Source organism: Neolamprologus multifasciatus, chromosome 3 (genome assembly GCF_963576455.1).
Source record: "Neolamprologus multifasciatus chromosome 3, fNeoMul1.2, whole genome shotgun sequence".
NCBI classification, from domain to species: Eukaryota; Metazoa; Chordata; class Actinopteri; order Cichliformes; family Cichlidae; genus Neolamprologus; species Neolamprologus multifasciatus.
Window position 1 is genome coordinate 14,306,692 of NC_140441.1, and position 13,703 is coordinate 14,320,394.

The following is a 13,703-nucleotide window of genomic DNA, read 5'->3' on the forward strand; positions in this document are numbered from 1 at the left end:
CTCTTGCTGGTTAATGCAAATATCTCACCAGCCAGTCACATGGCAGCGATTTAATGTATTTAGGCATGTTTGTATTTCAGAAACTGCTGATCTGCTGGGATTTTTCCCACACAACCATTTCTATGGTTTATAGAGAAAAGAGAAAATATCCAGTGAGCACCAGTTCTAGGGTGAAAATAAATGCCTCTTTCATGACAGAGATCAGAGAAGAATAGCCAGACCGCTTCAAGCTGGTAGAAGGGCAATCAAAGCAAATGAGTTAAAGCAGCAGAAGGCCACAATGAGAAGGACGGCTAAAACGGGAAAAAAAAACAAAACTGGGCAAGTAGTGTCCAATTTTGGCCACACCAAAAAAGTTCCCTGGTCTGCTGGTCAGAATTTGGCATAAACATGAAAGCATGTATCCATCCTGCCTTATATCAATAGCTCAGCCGGTGGTGGTGCTGTAACGATGTGGCTGATATTTTCTTTGTAGCTCATAGTACCAATTAAGGATTGCTGAAACACCACCACAGCCTACCTATTGCTGCTGACCATGTCCATCCCTTTATGACCGCCATGTGCTCATCTTCTGATGGCTGTTTCCAGCACGTCACAAAACCCATATCATCTTAAACTGATTTCTTTAAGGTGGCCTTAAAGTCACCAGATCTCAATCTCACAGAGTACTTGCATCATGATGTCCAACCAACAACTCTACAGCAACTTTGTGATGCTATCACGCCAATATCGACCAAAAATCTCTCAGGAATGTTTCCTGTTGAATCTATGCCACGAAGAATTAAGGCATCCCAGCATGAGACTACCAAAGCATAACTAATAAAGTGGCAGTGGGTATATATATACTATAGAGACATGAGGTATTGTTATGAGCGTAATTATGGGTTTTTCTACAGTTGGGTCATAGGAAAAGTAGGATTTACATATATCTGAACAGAGCGCAAGCATTGACACAGTTGGATGGATTTAAAGAATTTTCTTTCAGTAACTTAATATCCTGGCAGATAGAAAAAAAACAACAACATTCCAGAATTATTACTCAGTTGATGCAAAGCGTGCGCTTCACTCTTTCGGAGAAAGCACTGAGCGCTCACGAGAGCGGCGTGCACCTTATTGATTTTGAGGTCAAAATCGATACATTTCATCGTCTTGAGTGGATTAACTTCAACTTTTAATTGGATTTCTACTTTCTACAATGAAAGCTTATTTGAAAATCAATACGCCAATCAATACCTCCATGTTCAGAAAGTTCAGCTGTGATGCTGGAAATGGAGGAACGTAGCAGACACCTGCTACTGGAGAGGCGCGCACGTGAGTCAGTGAGGTCTAACAAATTTAATTAGCATGTATTTGTTACTGATCTGCACAAATAACTTCTTTCTTCATCAGACAGCAATTAGACAGGAAGTAAGAATTGTCAATTTAGGTCTCAAAAAGACGTTAAGTTTGCTTTGTGTCCACTTTTGTAGATAAAAAGACCCAAGAGACGCCAACAGGTAAGGAAGCATGTTGGAACCAGCAATCGAAGCAAAGTATATCTAATGATGGGGGTGATTCTGCTCATTATGCCATTTCAGATACGAGGCCCATATGGATAGAATTCTGACAATGATCGTGTGCCTCATAATTAGCGTTCCAGTAATAAATTTCGGTGTTCCTTAGCGTTGACTTAATCCGAGTTTAGCCTGGGCAACATAGCAGCAGAACACGCCAAGCCATTAACTCTAATCCTAGACAGGTAAACAGCCTTATATGATAACTGTTCCAAGCACAGTTTATTTTTATGAAGCATGTGGCTAATTATTTCTTTTGTTCAGCCAGATGTCATAGACCATGAGACTAGCAGGTGGTCCCATATCTAATTAGTCCAGCTGACCAACTAGTAGCAGAGATTAGGAGCACATTTGACCCTGGCTGCTGCAGACTGGTCTGCTTAAATTAACATCCCAAAGCCCAAACTCACCAATTAAATTTAAGGCTTACTGAAACCAATGCGGCATTCTTGCGATAGTGCCGTTTATATGAAATGTAAAATACCTCTTGGTGAAGGAGGAACTGGCTTGACTTTTTAGTTTCTGCTGCAGCTTTCACACCATTAAAACACACAGGATGCTTCTTTTATTTTGAAATCTATTCCAAAATACCATAAAAAGTTTATATCAAGCCCCAAGCACACTCAGGAAGCTGGTCATATCTGAAAATCCTGGTGGGTGCTTTCTTAGAATTGGGATGATTATAATAGGTGAGCAAAATAAAGCGTATTGAGAAAATATTGCAAACAAGTAATTTCTTTAAAAACCCAAATGTCATTAAGAATTTAAAAAAAAAGGACACATGCACATACACAGTCTCGATCTCATCTTTTAAATCCATCCACAGTGACTGGTTGTTGGAGCTGTAGACAGCTGAAGGTCAAAACCATGATGGCTACAGTGGGGCAAAAAAGTATTTAGTCAGCCACCGATTGTGCAAGTTCCCCCACTTAAAATGATGACAGAGGTCAGTAATTTGCACCAGAGGTACACTTCAACTGTGAGAGACAGAATGTGAAAAAAAAATCCATGAATTCACATGGTAGGATTTGTAAAGAATTTATTCGTAAATCAGGGTGGAAAATAAGTATTTGGTCACCTCAAACAAGGAAAATCCCTGGCTCTCACAGACCTGTAACGTCTTCTGTAAGAAGCTTTTCTGTCCCCCACTCGTTACCTGTATGAATGGCACCTGTTTGACCTCATCATCTGTATAAAAGACACCTGTCCACAGCCTCAACCAGTCAGACTCCAAACTCCGCCATGGCCAAGACCAAAGAGCTTTCGAAGGACACCAGGAAAAGAATTGTAGACGTGCACCAGACTGGGAAGAGTGAATCTACAATAGGCAAGCAGCTTGGTGTGAAAAAATCAACTGTGGGAGCAATTATCAGAAAATGGAAGACATACAAGACCACTGATAATCTCCCTCGATCTGGGGCTCCACGCAAGATCTCATCCCGTGGGGTCAAAATGATCATGAGAACGGTGAGCAAAGATCCCAGAACCACACGGGGGGACCTGGTGAATGACCTGCAGAGAGCTGGGACCAAAGTAACAAAGGTCACCATCAGTAACACACTACAACGGCAGGGAATCAAATCCCGCAGTGCCAGACGTGTTCCGCTGCTGAAGCCAGTGCATGTCCAGGCCCGTCTGAAGTTTGCCAGAGAGCACATGGATGATACAGCAGAGGATTGGGAGAATGTCATGTGGTCAGATGAAACCAAAGTAGAACTTTTTGGTATAAACTCAACTCGTCGTGTTTGGAGGAAGAAGAATACTGAGTTGCATCCCAAGAACACCATACCTACTGTGAAGCATGGGGGTGGAAACATCATGCTATGGGGCTGTTTTTCTTCCAAGGGGACAGGACGACTGATCCGTGTTAAGGACAGAATGAATGGGGCCAAGTATCGTGAGATTTTGAGCCAAAACCTCCTTCCATCAGTGAGAACTTTGAAGATGAAACGAGGCTGGGTCTTCCAACATGACAATGATCCAAAACACACCACCCGGGCAACAAAGGAGTGGCTCCGTAAGAAGCATTTGAAAGTCCTGGAGTGGCCTAGCCAGTCTCCAGACCTCAACACCATAGAAAATCTGTGGCGGGAGTTGAAAGTCCGTGTTGCTCGGCGACAGCCCCAAAACATCACTGCTCTTGAGAAGATCTGCATGGAGGAATGGGCCAAAATACCAGCTACTGTGTGTGCAAACCTGGTAAAGACCTATAGTAAACGTTTGACCTCTGTTATTGCCAACAAAGGTTATGTTACAAAGTATTGAGTTGTATTTTTGTTATTGACCAAATACTTATTTTCCACCCTGATTTACGAATAAATTCTTTACAAATCCTACCATGTGAATTCATGGATTTTTTTATTTATTTATTTATTTTTCACATTCTGTCTCTCACAGTTGAAGTGTACCTCTGGTGCAAATTATTGACCTCTGTCATCATTTTAAGTGGGGGAACTTGCACAATCGGTGGCTGACTAAATACTTTTTTGCCCCACTGTGTGTGTGTGTGTGTGTGTGTGTGTGGTTCAGAGCATGCTAAAAGCATGTAACCATTTTGGACGGCACACACAGATTATGTTCACGGATCGTGCACACATTAGGCACGCTTCACTGAGACTTAAGAACTTTTCAGAACAATGACAGTTTGGCTGGAAACAATCGCTCGTATGGTAATTGTACACAGAGACGCAAACAGCGATCAAAGCAGCCAGGCAGCCTGACTTTAGTGTCGCAGTTGTAGGACACTCACTGAAAAACTGTGAAAAAATGTCAAAAAACCATTTATGCTCCTGTTTAAAGTGGATGTCAGTGTGCGCACGGCAGGGACCGTGCTGCTCTACTGTTCATTCAGACACCGAGATCCATTAAATTCAAGTAAAACTACACGCTCAGCAACTTAGTGGGATTAGTTTTGTGATGTTTTGTTGGTGGTCTACAAGTTTTAATATTATACAATAGACTGAGATCTAAAGCAGATTTTTTTTTTTATTTTATCCAAAACTTACAATAAACTCAATACATACAATATAATAACGGTTGCATATTCACTGGATTCACCATCTCATCATATTTCAGATGTCTATAAGTTATTCTTAACTCATATTCTTACTTTTTGTTTTGTTTTTGGGTCAAAGAGAAAAAAAGGGGAAAAAAAACAGAAGGAATATCCACTAATCACCTCATGATCCTACAAATATAAACCTGAATGCTGGCATCAGCTAAACAAAAATGATCAGAGTTTAACGTTATTCGCATCAGCTCCATCTCGATCAGTGATAACGTCAAAGTGCTGCTAACCCATTAATGCTGTTGATATTAGCCGCTTAGCAGTTATATATAATAATACTCAAAGGACATTTTCATAGTAAAAGTTACAAATAGAATCCTGAGAAAATGTATTTTATTTGTAATGGAGCATTTTTACAGTAATCAATCTGACTGTTTATTCTAACACTTTCTATGTGTCGTTATTGCTCCTTCACTTGCACTGGGAAGTTATTGCAATGAATGCTGAATCACATCCATGATGTGAATCTCCTATTTGACCACATCTCACAGGTGCTTCATTGGATTGAGATATGGTGGCAGGGGATGCCATCTGACTATGGTACTGGTAGTACTAACCAATATCCAGGTTGACTGTGGTGCTCAATCTTCAATTCCCATTTGGTATAAATGGGCCCAAAGTGTGCCAAGCAAATATCCCCTACACCATTATACCAACAACAAGAGCCTGAATGGTTGATGGATCCATGCTGTCAGGCTGTTTATGCCAAATTTGCATTATCAATTGAGACTCGTCAGACCGAGCAACATTTTCCAATCTTCTGTTGTCCAATTGTGTTGTGAATTGTGGGCTCAGTTCCTGTTCTTAGCTGATTGGAGTGACACCCGTGGTGGTCTTCTGCTGCTAAAAGGTTTGGAGATGCTCTTCTGCATACCATGGTTGGAACAAGCGGTTATTTCAGTTACTCCTGCCTTCCTATCAGCTTGAAGTAATCTGGCCTCTTTGATCTCTGGTAAATAAAAAAATAAAAAATCTCCTTTCCATCTCTTACAAGCAATGTTTTCCTTTGATAAATGCCATTTAGCCGTCATGTGCTACACTAACTTCTCAACTAACTTTAATTCTAAAAAAGAGGCTTCAGATGAAGCAAAGATGTAGGTGAAAAAGCACAAAAAAAAAAAGAATTACACAAATTTATTCAGAATCAAATTTATTTGAATATGAATACCTATATACCTTTTATAATCACAATAGCAGTTTTGTAACATAATAAATTGCCAACTTGTCATAGGCTTCCTAAACATAAAGAAACATATTTATGGAGTAACAAATTAACTTACAAAACATAACAGTTCCACTGTTATTAGAATTAAACAAAATAAGGCCTGAAAACTCTTTTCAAAAAACTGAAAATGAACAAGATGCATGGATTTAGAGATCTGGGGGTGCCAGATGGCAGCTGAGAGGGGAAAAAAGTAAACACATTAGAAATATTTAAACCTTCAGCTTGCTGCAGGTTACGACTCAAACTAATTCATGAGAGCCTTTCAGCTATTCCAGTATAATCAACATGAGCTGTAGAGGCCAACATATTGTTAATCGATTACTTAACTAACTATTAGCTGACAATAAACACACACCAGTGTGTGCTGCAGAGGTTTACTGAAATAAGGACAGATGTTCAAGTCGTGTAATTACTGGTTCAGGAGTGATGACTGCAAAAAGATGGCTTTACTGATACACAATGCTTATTGCTTCAAAAATGATAATGAAAAACAAAAAAGTGCCAATCATGCAAATTTATCTCCTCATTAAACTGACCCCAAAATAATAATAAAAACACACACAGACACCCAGGAACCTGAATATGCATTATAAAAAAATCACAGAGTCATCAATAATACACATTCATGCAAATGCAAACAACCTGAACACATCATAAATATGAAAAAAGACTTCCTTTCATAAGTACCACGATTGCAATAAAACAAGACTGTGTGCGAATGTGAAATTCAGTGCATAATATTGAACCGCTACCTTCAGAAATTTGGTGAAACATGCACTTACTGTATGCTTGATGACTATTGCAACATTTCCCCAGGTCTTTGGCTTGTAGACAGCCATACAACGATGATTATGGACTGTGACAGTAAATAACAATGAAATAAAGTAGACAGGCACTTACAACTACTTGAATATTGTACTATTTCCCAACACATGACAAGCTTTGTTTACATACAGGTTTAGCTAAGAGATTGCCAAGTATTGAAGACAACCACGCAATGCTAGTACTATCATTACCTTAAGTATCTCATTAATGAAGTCAATAAAATCTCTAAACAGTTCCACGCACTTACAGTAAAACCACCATAAATAAGTTGCCAATGTCTTGTCAAGGGTTAACTAGCTGTAAGTCACCACAAGTAGGCTAATCTGCCAGTTTTGCTGACAGCATTAACAAAGTTTGCGTGTTCAGATGCATTTAAGACCTACCTACAGCAGCAGCAGCAAAAATATGGTACATATCAATTAGAAATTATATTTTCAACAGCCTAAATTTAAAAAAAAATTGGTCAAGTTGTTTTTGCTAACGGATTGTACTGTACATACATTTTAGCTAAACAGACTGACTTAAAGGAAAAGGCTAACATTTGGGGGAAAATCATGGTGTAAACAAAACTGATATCACTTCTACATCCTTCAGGTACTATGAGGCTATAAGCAAGCCATGTAACTTAGTTAAACTAGCCAGTAGCTATCTAGTTTAGCTTAGCATTACGCTAAACTAGCCAGTAGCTACCTGGTTTAGCTTAGCGTTAAGCAAAACTAGCCAGTAGCTGTTATCTTAAAGCTACCTAGCTTTAAGACCATAAACTAAAATTAGCTTGTTAGCTTGGTGTTATCCAAAGGTAAGAAAACCTCACCAACTGCTAGGATTTATCTTACTGACTTAAAGTATTTAAAAAAATGTTAGTTGTTTATGTTTACACAGTTTACATCATGCTAAGCTAAGCTAACTAGCTGCTAGCTATAGTTTCACATTTGCAAACATAAGTGGGGCATGAGGTTAAACTAGGCATTTAAGAAAGGCAGCTTGATTTAAGTTATCTTTGAAGGCAGAACATGACACCCAAATGCCTTCTAAAACAAAGTAATACCATGTTGTAATCAAGTCATTACATTAATTGGCCAAGGAATGTTATATTCTTGATTATGCAGCAATCTGACCACAACATACAACTCTAACATTGATTGTATAAGCTCGTTTCTAATGTGGATTTTTGCCATAGCAAAGTGGGAATTAACTGCTCTCCATAACACACGTTCATACCAGGCTGCCTATTTGTTATAAAAGGACTACAAATTGTCGTTCAAATGATCAACTTTGTTCTGCTCCATTCTTCGTAAATTAATGGTTCACAGAGTACTTATTCATAGAACAATCCCAAATTTAAAAAAAAACAACAACAAACCCCAAATGATTTACAAATCTTCAAATTCTAAACAGCAAAAGAACATCGCTGATAATAGACAGGTCCCTTTACAAAAAATTATAAATAAACAAACACAATACAAAAAAATAAAAAAAGCTTCCAAACTAGAAGTAGCTGGAAAACATCAAACAAACACACACAAATTAAGAGGACCGCTAAAAGAAACAAGGTACAAACTTCTTACAAAAAAAACGCCAGTCTAATAGACATACTAAAATAACCGTTGTTCTGTCTGTAGATGATTAAAGGTCAGTAGTCAAGGCTCTTTATTAAAGTAACCTGAGAGGGGGGGTTCCTTTGCCAGCTGCTTTCAGATGAAAACCTCCATCCTTCTTTTGCAATTAGCCAGAAAAAGTGGTTTCCAAATGCTTAAAGTAGCAGTCACAGTGAGTTAAAAACACAACATTTTCCCATTACTCCCAAAGGTGTTTCTTGACCCTGTTTTCTGCCAGTCTGGGCCTTGTAGAGAAAGGCAAATGAAAAAAAAAAAAACTTGGCATATCCACTGAAAAACCAAGACTGCTGCCCAGCTCTCGTAGCACAAAAGAGGATGGTGAAGGCGAGCAGATGGATTCTTAGGTGTGTATACAGTGTTTCATCAGGGTAGCTCCTACCATCTGTGCAGGTGGGAGCGCTACCGGCCTACACGTGTGAGCGGAACTGGTGGCTGGCATTAAGTGGCTGTCTGCTTCGGAGTGGGATGAGCCAAAGGAGTTTCCAGCGAGTGCCACAAACTTCAGCTAGCGCCCACTGCCAGGATCTCTTTGCGCCATATCTGATAAGAAAAAACAGGTAATTGTTCAAGTAAAAATCCTTTTTGTACCAAACTGTCTGCCAAAAAGTGAATGAGGATCATAGATTGCATATAAAAGAAGGAGAGTGAAACTGCAAAAAATAAAAAATGAAAAATCCCCCACTGATCTGTCACTCCTGTTTTGAAACTACAAGTTCCCTTCTGCTTCGCCTTTGGTGTGCTATGTAAATGGCCGGTCTCTACTAGAGATGGACCGATCCGATATTACGTATCGGTATCGGTCCGATACTGATGTAAATTACTGGATCGGATATCGGAGAGAAATAAAAAATGTAATCCGATCCATTAAATATCAAAAAAGCACCTCACAAAACTTGAGACATGGCGTAACTCGGCTCAGTGTGATCACGTGATAGAGCGGCTGTGTGTATTTGTAGCCTCGCTACCAAACCAGCATTTCATCTCCGAGGAAGTTATCCCAGAGAGAAGTAAAGCAAGTGTGTAAGTTCATCTCTGAATGTTTGTAAAGCATTCCCGCATTAAGCTTAACAACCGATATATAGAGCGACTGCCTCTTCTTGCTGCTACTTCAATCGTGAAACTGATTAATGATCAGCTGATCGGCTTTTCTGTCGGGAGTCCGTCTCTCTTGTTTGTTTTTGGCTCACTTTGCACCAGAAAGAGGAAACCAGCGGCTGAACAACAGCAGCACGTTTAAGCTTGATAAGCTGTTGTTAGAATTTATTTAATATTACTTTCTACACCAGGATCTTTTTCTACGTAGCTGACGGCTGGTAATTGTGCAGGGGCGGATCTAGCAAAGTTTAGCCAGGGGGGCCGATAGGGCATGAACAGGGAAAAGGGGGCACAAAGACATACTTTTCTTTCTTATTTTTACTTAAAATGTCTAGCTTTTAATAAATAATTATCTGAATCTTACAACCAAAGTTTTAATCTTATGTAAAATATATAGAAGTCCATTACTGTATATAGTAACTGTTAAATCTAATATACCTTAGTAAGCTATACTACTTTTTCCTTTGGGAAGATACCATCTGTGCAGTCTGCAATTCAGTTGAAGAAAGATGTTGAATCTATTTAATTATTCTTGAAAAATAATTTATTTCTGTGCATTTTTTCCCCACACTGCATCAAATTAAAGTTGATTACGTCGATTAAGCATCATGAGGTGGAGGGTGGGGGGTGGTTCCCTATTTTATTTATTTTTTGCTGGGAGTTTGCAACCCTATTAGTTAGGTTGCTTAATATTTCTGCTAAGTACTCTTTAAAATACCAGAATAGGGAGGATGCAGTAGGTTTAAGTTTATTAGATTGATCAGTTTTGCTGAACTATGAAATATTTTGGGTGCAGTGTATTTTTTACATACAGGTATAACAGAATAGCTTTAGCGTTGTTGTTTATTTAAACTTGAGTATGAACTTATACAAAATGCAGCAATATATTAAATAAACAGTTTTATTGATTAAAAAACACTATGTCGGATTCATATCGGTATCGGCAGATATCCAAATTTATGATATCGGTATCGGACATAAAAAAGTGGTATCGTGCCATCTCTACTACACATACGATAGATTTATCTCCCAAAAGATCGGCCTATTCCTCTGACGCAGCTATTCCTGCTATAAGAAGAAACTGAACTTACGTTTCATTTGAAAAGTGAGCCATTTTCTCGATGGTGGTCATATCCTGTAAGACAAGAAAAATGCAACATGAGTGACTCATTTCAAAACATTTCAGATAACATCTTTTCACAGACCTGCCAAACTATTTAATAAATGAAATGTTTATTCATGTCAGCAGAGGTATGGCAGATGAACATGCTGCTGTTGTGGTTTATAGTAATATGAACGCACTCATGTGCACACTTTCTCCCCTGATTCTTTCCTATTGATCGCTGCATTACTGGCATTGATCATTTTATTTCTGTACACCATGTCATGTTGTTTTGTCTGAAACTGCTACATCATTTTTCTTCTTTTTTGTCTTCAACTTGCTTTCAAGGGGACATACAAGCTGAATAACGCTGTGAATGACGCATTTACTGATCCTACAAACTGACATTCAATACTTAGCTTGGAAATATTAGCCGCATTTAATTAGTTAAAGACATAATCGCATCAAGACGATGGCAGCAGGAAATGGGTGGAGAGCTGAGAGCTGAAACGAGAAAATAAGTCTTTACTCAGTACTCACTGAGAGGATGCCAGTCATCTGTGTGTAAAACAAAGAAGACATGCCTCCAAACATGACCACGCCCATTAGCGCAGAGATTCGCAGCAGAGCCAGTTCGTGACGTGTAGTGAACTTTTCCTGAGTGAAAGAGAACAGTGCCCTTTGTTGTGAAAACCTCTTATCTTATCATCTTAAAGTTCCATTTGCTGATTTTCCCACTGTCAAATATAAATGTTTATAGTTTTCCATTAGTGTAGCTGAATCTCATAATAAACATGGCCAAAGTTTCAAATAATGAGGTCAGAGTATGAACATCAATCGCTGTAGAAGAAAAGGCATTTTTTTATACTCTTGGCTCTCTGTGATGTAGGTGTGGGCAGATATCCCTAATATGGTCATCTCAGGTGCACAGCTATGGCTGTGAATGGAGCAGCCCCACCCACATGCTGGATATGATGGGGCAGCCAATCATAAGAAAAGTCTTTATTCAAACTGTGGATGAACTGAGTGGCTTCACTGAGGCTCGGTAAAAGGTAAATAAGGATATGTTTAAAGTTACTCAGCAGAGAATAAAATTATGAAGCTGGAAATGAGTAGAGGCCAACTTTTAAAAACAATCCCATGGACCTACCTGGTCTTGTCCTGTCAAGGGCTGGAAGTAATAGTACTGACAGAAGTCCAGCACCAGTGTGAATAAGCTGAGGACCTGAGCATAGAAACACAGCTGCAGGAAGAGCCAGTGGTTGTCCTCTCCCACACAGTTATTAATCCTGCAAAGGAAATAAAGTGCATTTAGCAAGTGATCACATATTTCTTTATCACAGCAGTGGACACACATGGCATGCTATGATATGTTCAATCATTAAATAAGCTTTCAAATCTCAGTAATTGAATAAACAAGAATGGATGGGAGCATGAGGGTGGGTGTTCGTGTATGATTACCAGGGACAGTGGTGGTCCATCCTGCGCACACAGTGGCCACAGCGACTGCAGTGGTGCGACCTTTTAGGTCTCATTAAGTTGCACTTATTGCACAACTCCCAGTGCTCTCTCTCTGAAACACAAAGACAACAAACACTATGTAACACAATCATCGATCTGAAGAGAGATGATACTGCTAGTCGGTACCGGAGTAACAGACAAACTGGACATATACAAACAAGCGGTAAGCAGTGAGAAAAGCATTTACCGGCATGAGGTATGTGTGGGTCCACAGGAAGACGGCCTGGATCTGCTGTGGAAGCTCTGAACAGTGCTGCTAGGCAGAGTCCTGATGCTATGTAGTAACCTAAAGAAATACAGTGTGTTTTAATTCCACTGATGAGGTGTGATCGGGCACATTCATTTCCAATTCCCAAAGAAACTCATTTTCAGTTTTTCACGTGTCAACACAAAAGGTAAGGAAACTCACAAACAACAATGGCCCAAGGAATGTGTCCCTCATTGTAGTGTGGAAACAGAACCAGTTTGGGAACAAAAAAGGTGTTGTAGAGCCAGATCCCAAATACCACACTGATGCACAGCCAGCCCATAGGGTCCACCACGAAGTGCAATCGAAGCTTCATGGCTGCTGGGAATTCTCGGAAACCTACAGTGTACCAAACGCGAAGACACACACAAACTTAAGACACTGACAAACATGTTTTGCAGTTCTTTAGTTTGCAGATACTTGAAATGATGTGTTTCAGGCAAAATACCCACCAGTGAGACCTGCATTTTGCCCTGCACATTATAATAGATCTATAACTTAACTACAGAAGGATTAAGGATACCTTTATAAGATGTGTACGTACAAGGACATATCAGATACTGTGTGGAAATGGTCGTGGTTTGTGTCTTAAACAAAGGCCTAACCTCTGTGTAATACAAAGCAGATGCTTATCAACCAGACACTTGATACCCTGAGCAATCTACCCCCCAAACCTTACACTGAATCTTATTATCAGCATTATCTAGTACAGTAACACTGCTAGAACACAGTACGAACAGCCCCCATAACCACGTAACCACTACCAGAGCCTCGTTATTTGTAAAGCCTCGCCTGCTCCATCATTCATACTGCTGACAACACTCACAATCGTGATGGGCTGGGCTCTAAAACCCTGACTGTGTTAGCTAACATCTACGGGCCAACGCTGCTCTTTACTTCAGTCGCGTAGAAATGAACCAACGCGTTTATTGTCAAATATACATCTCGTGAGCTAAAATGAAAAGACACTTACTTTTTTTTGTCAGCGAACGAATCAGTGAGACTACTTCCTCATCGCCTCTGTGGGACCTGTTTTGCTACCTGCAATGAAAAAAAAACTCATTTCCGGTCACATTTCCAATCTAAAAACATAAAACCGGAAGAAGCATTATTTGCATTTTTGTCCTGGGAAGCATCGAAATTGTTAATAAAGTTATTCTATTTCATATTGCATAAAGCGAAATAATGGAAAACTAAAAACAAACCAAGATACCGAAAATGTTAAATTACTCATTAAAGCAATGATTTGATTAAAGAAAATCACAAGTCATTTGCTAGCGAGACTTACGTGTTTATTAAGCTGTTCTAAGTCTACATAAAAGCTTGGTATTAGCATTAAACTCTCGTTTGACGCGATAGATAACGCGAATATGATTTTTTTTTTAAACAGCGGCACTTTTTACGTTTGAGTTGTTATTTTTACGTCAACATTCCTAGTTTCCTGCTCGG

General features: G+C 39.3%; 1 protein-coding gene across 1 annotated transcript; it reads right to left on the reverse strand.

Annotated features, from left to right (window-relative positions):
• Nucleotides 1–7,510: 7,510 nt before the first annotated feature.
• On the reverse strand, nt 7,511–13,691 carry zdhhc21 (zDHHC palmitoyltransferase 21). Its single transcript, XM_085149483.1, has 9 exons — nt 13,543–13,691; nt 13,228–13,295; nt 12,417–12,593; nt 12,195–12,293; nt 11,948–12,059; nt 11,637–11,775; nt 11,027–11,143; nt 10,476–10,519; nt 7,511–8,829 (listed from the first exon to the last, which is right to left on the reverse strand). The coding sequence occupies exons 3-9, from the start codon at nt 12,568–12,570 to the stop codon at nt 8,697–8,699; spliced, it is 798 nt and encodes a 265-aa protein (XP_085005609.1). The 5' UTR covers nt 12,571–12,593; nt 13,228–13,295; nt 13,543–13,691; the 3' UTR covers nt 7,511–8,696.
• Between the last annotated feature and the right edge of the window lie 12 nt (nt 13,692–13,703).

Bases quoted from the DNA above. Each gene is read 5' to 3' on its own strand.
- zdhhc21 (XM_085149483.1), bottom strand. From the start codon at position 12,570: ATGAAGCTTCGATTGCACTTCGTGGTGGACCCTATGGGCTGGCTGTGC. The intron at 12,060-12,194 runs GTAAATGCTTTT...TTTGTGTTTCAG, and splicing joins CCCACACATACCTCATGCCG to AGAGAGAGCACTGGGAGTTG. The intron at 10,520-11,026 runs GTGAGTACTGAG...CTTGTCTTACAG, and splicing joins AGATGACTGGCATCCTCTCA to GATATGACCACCATCGAGAA.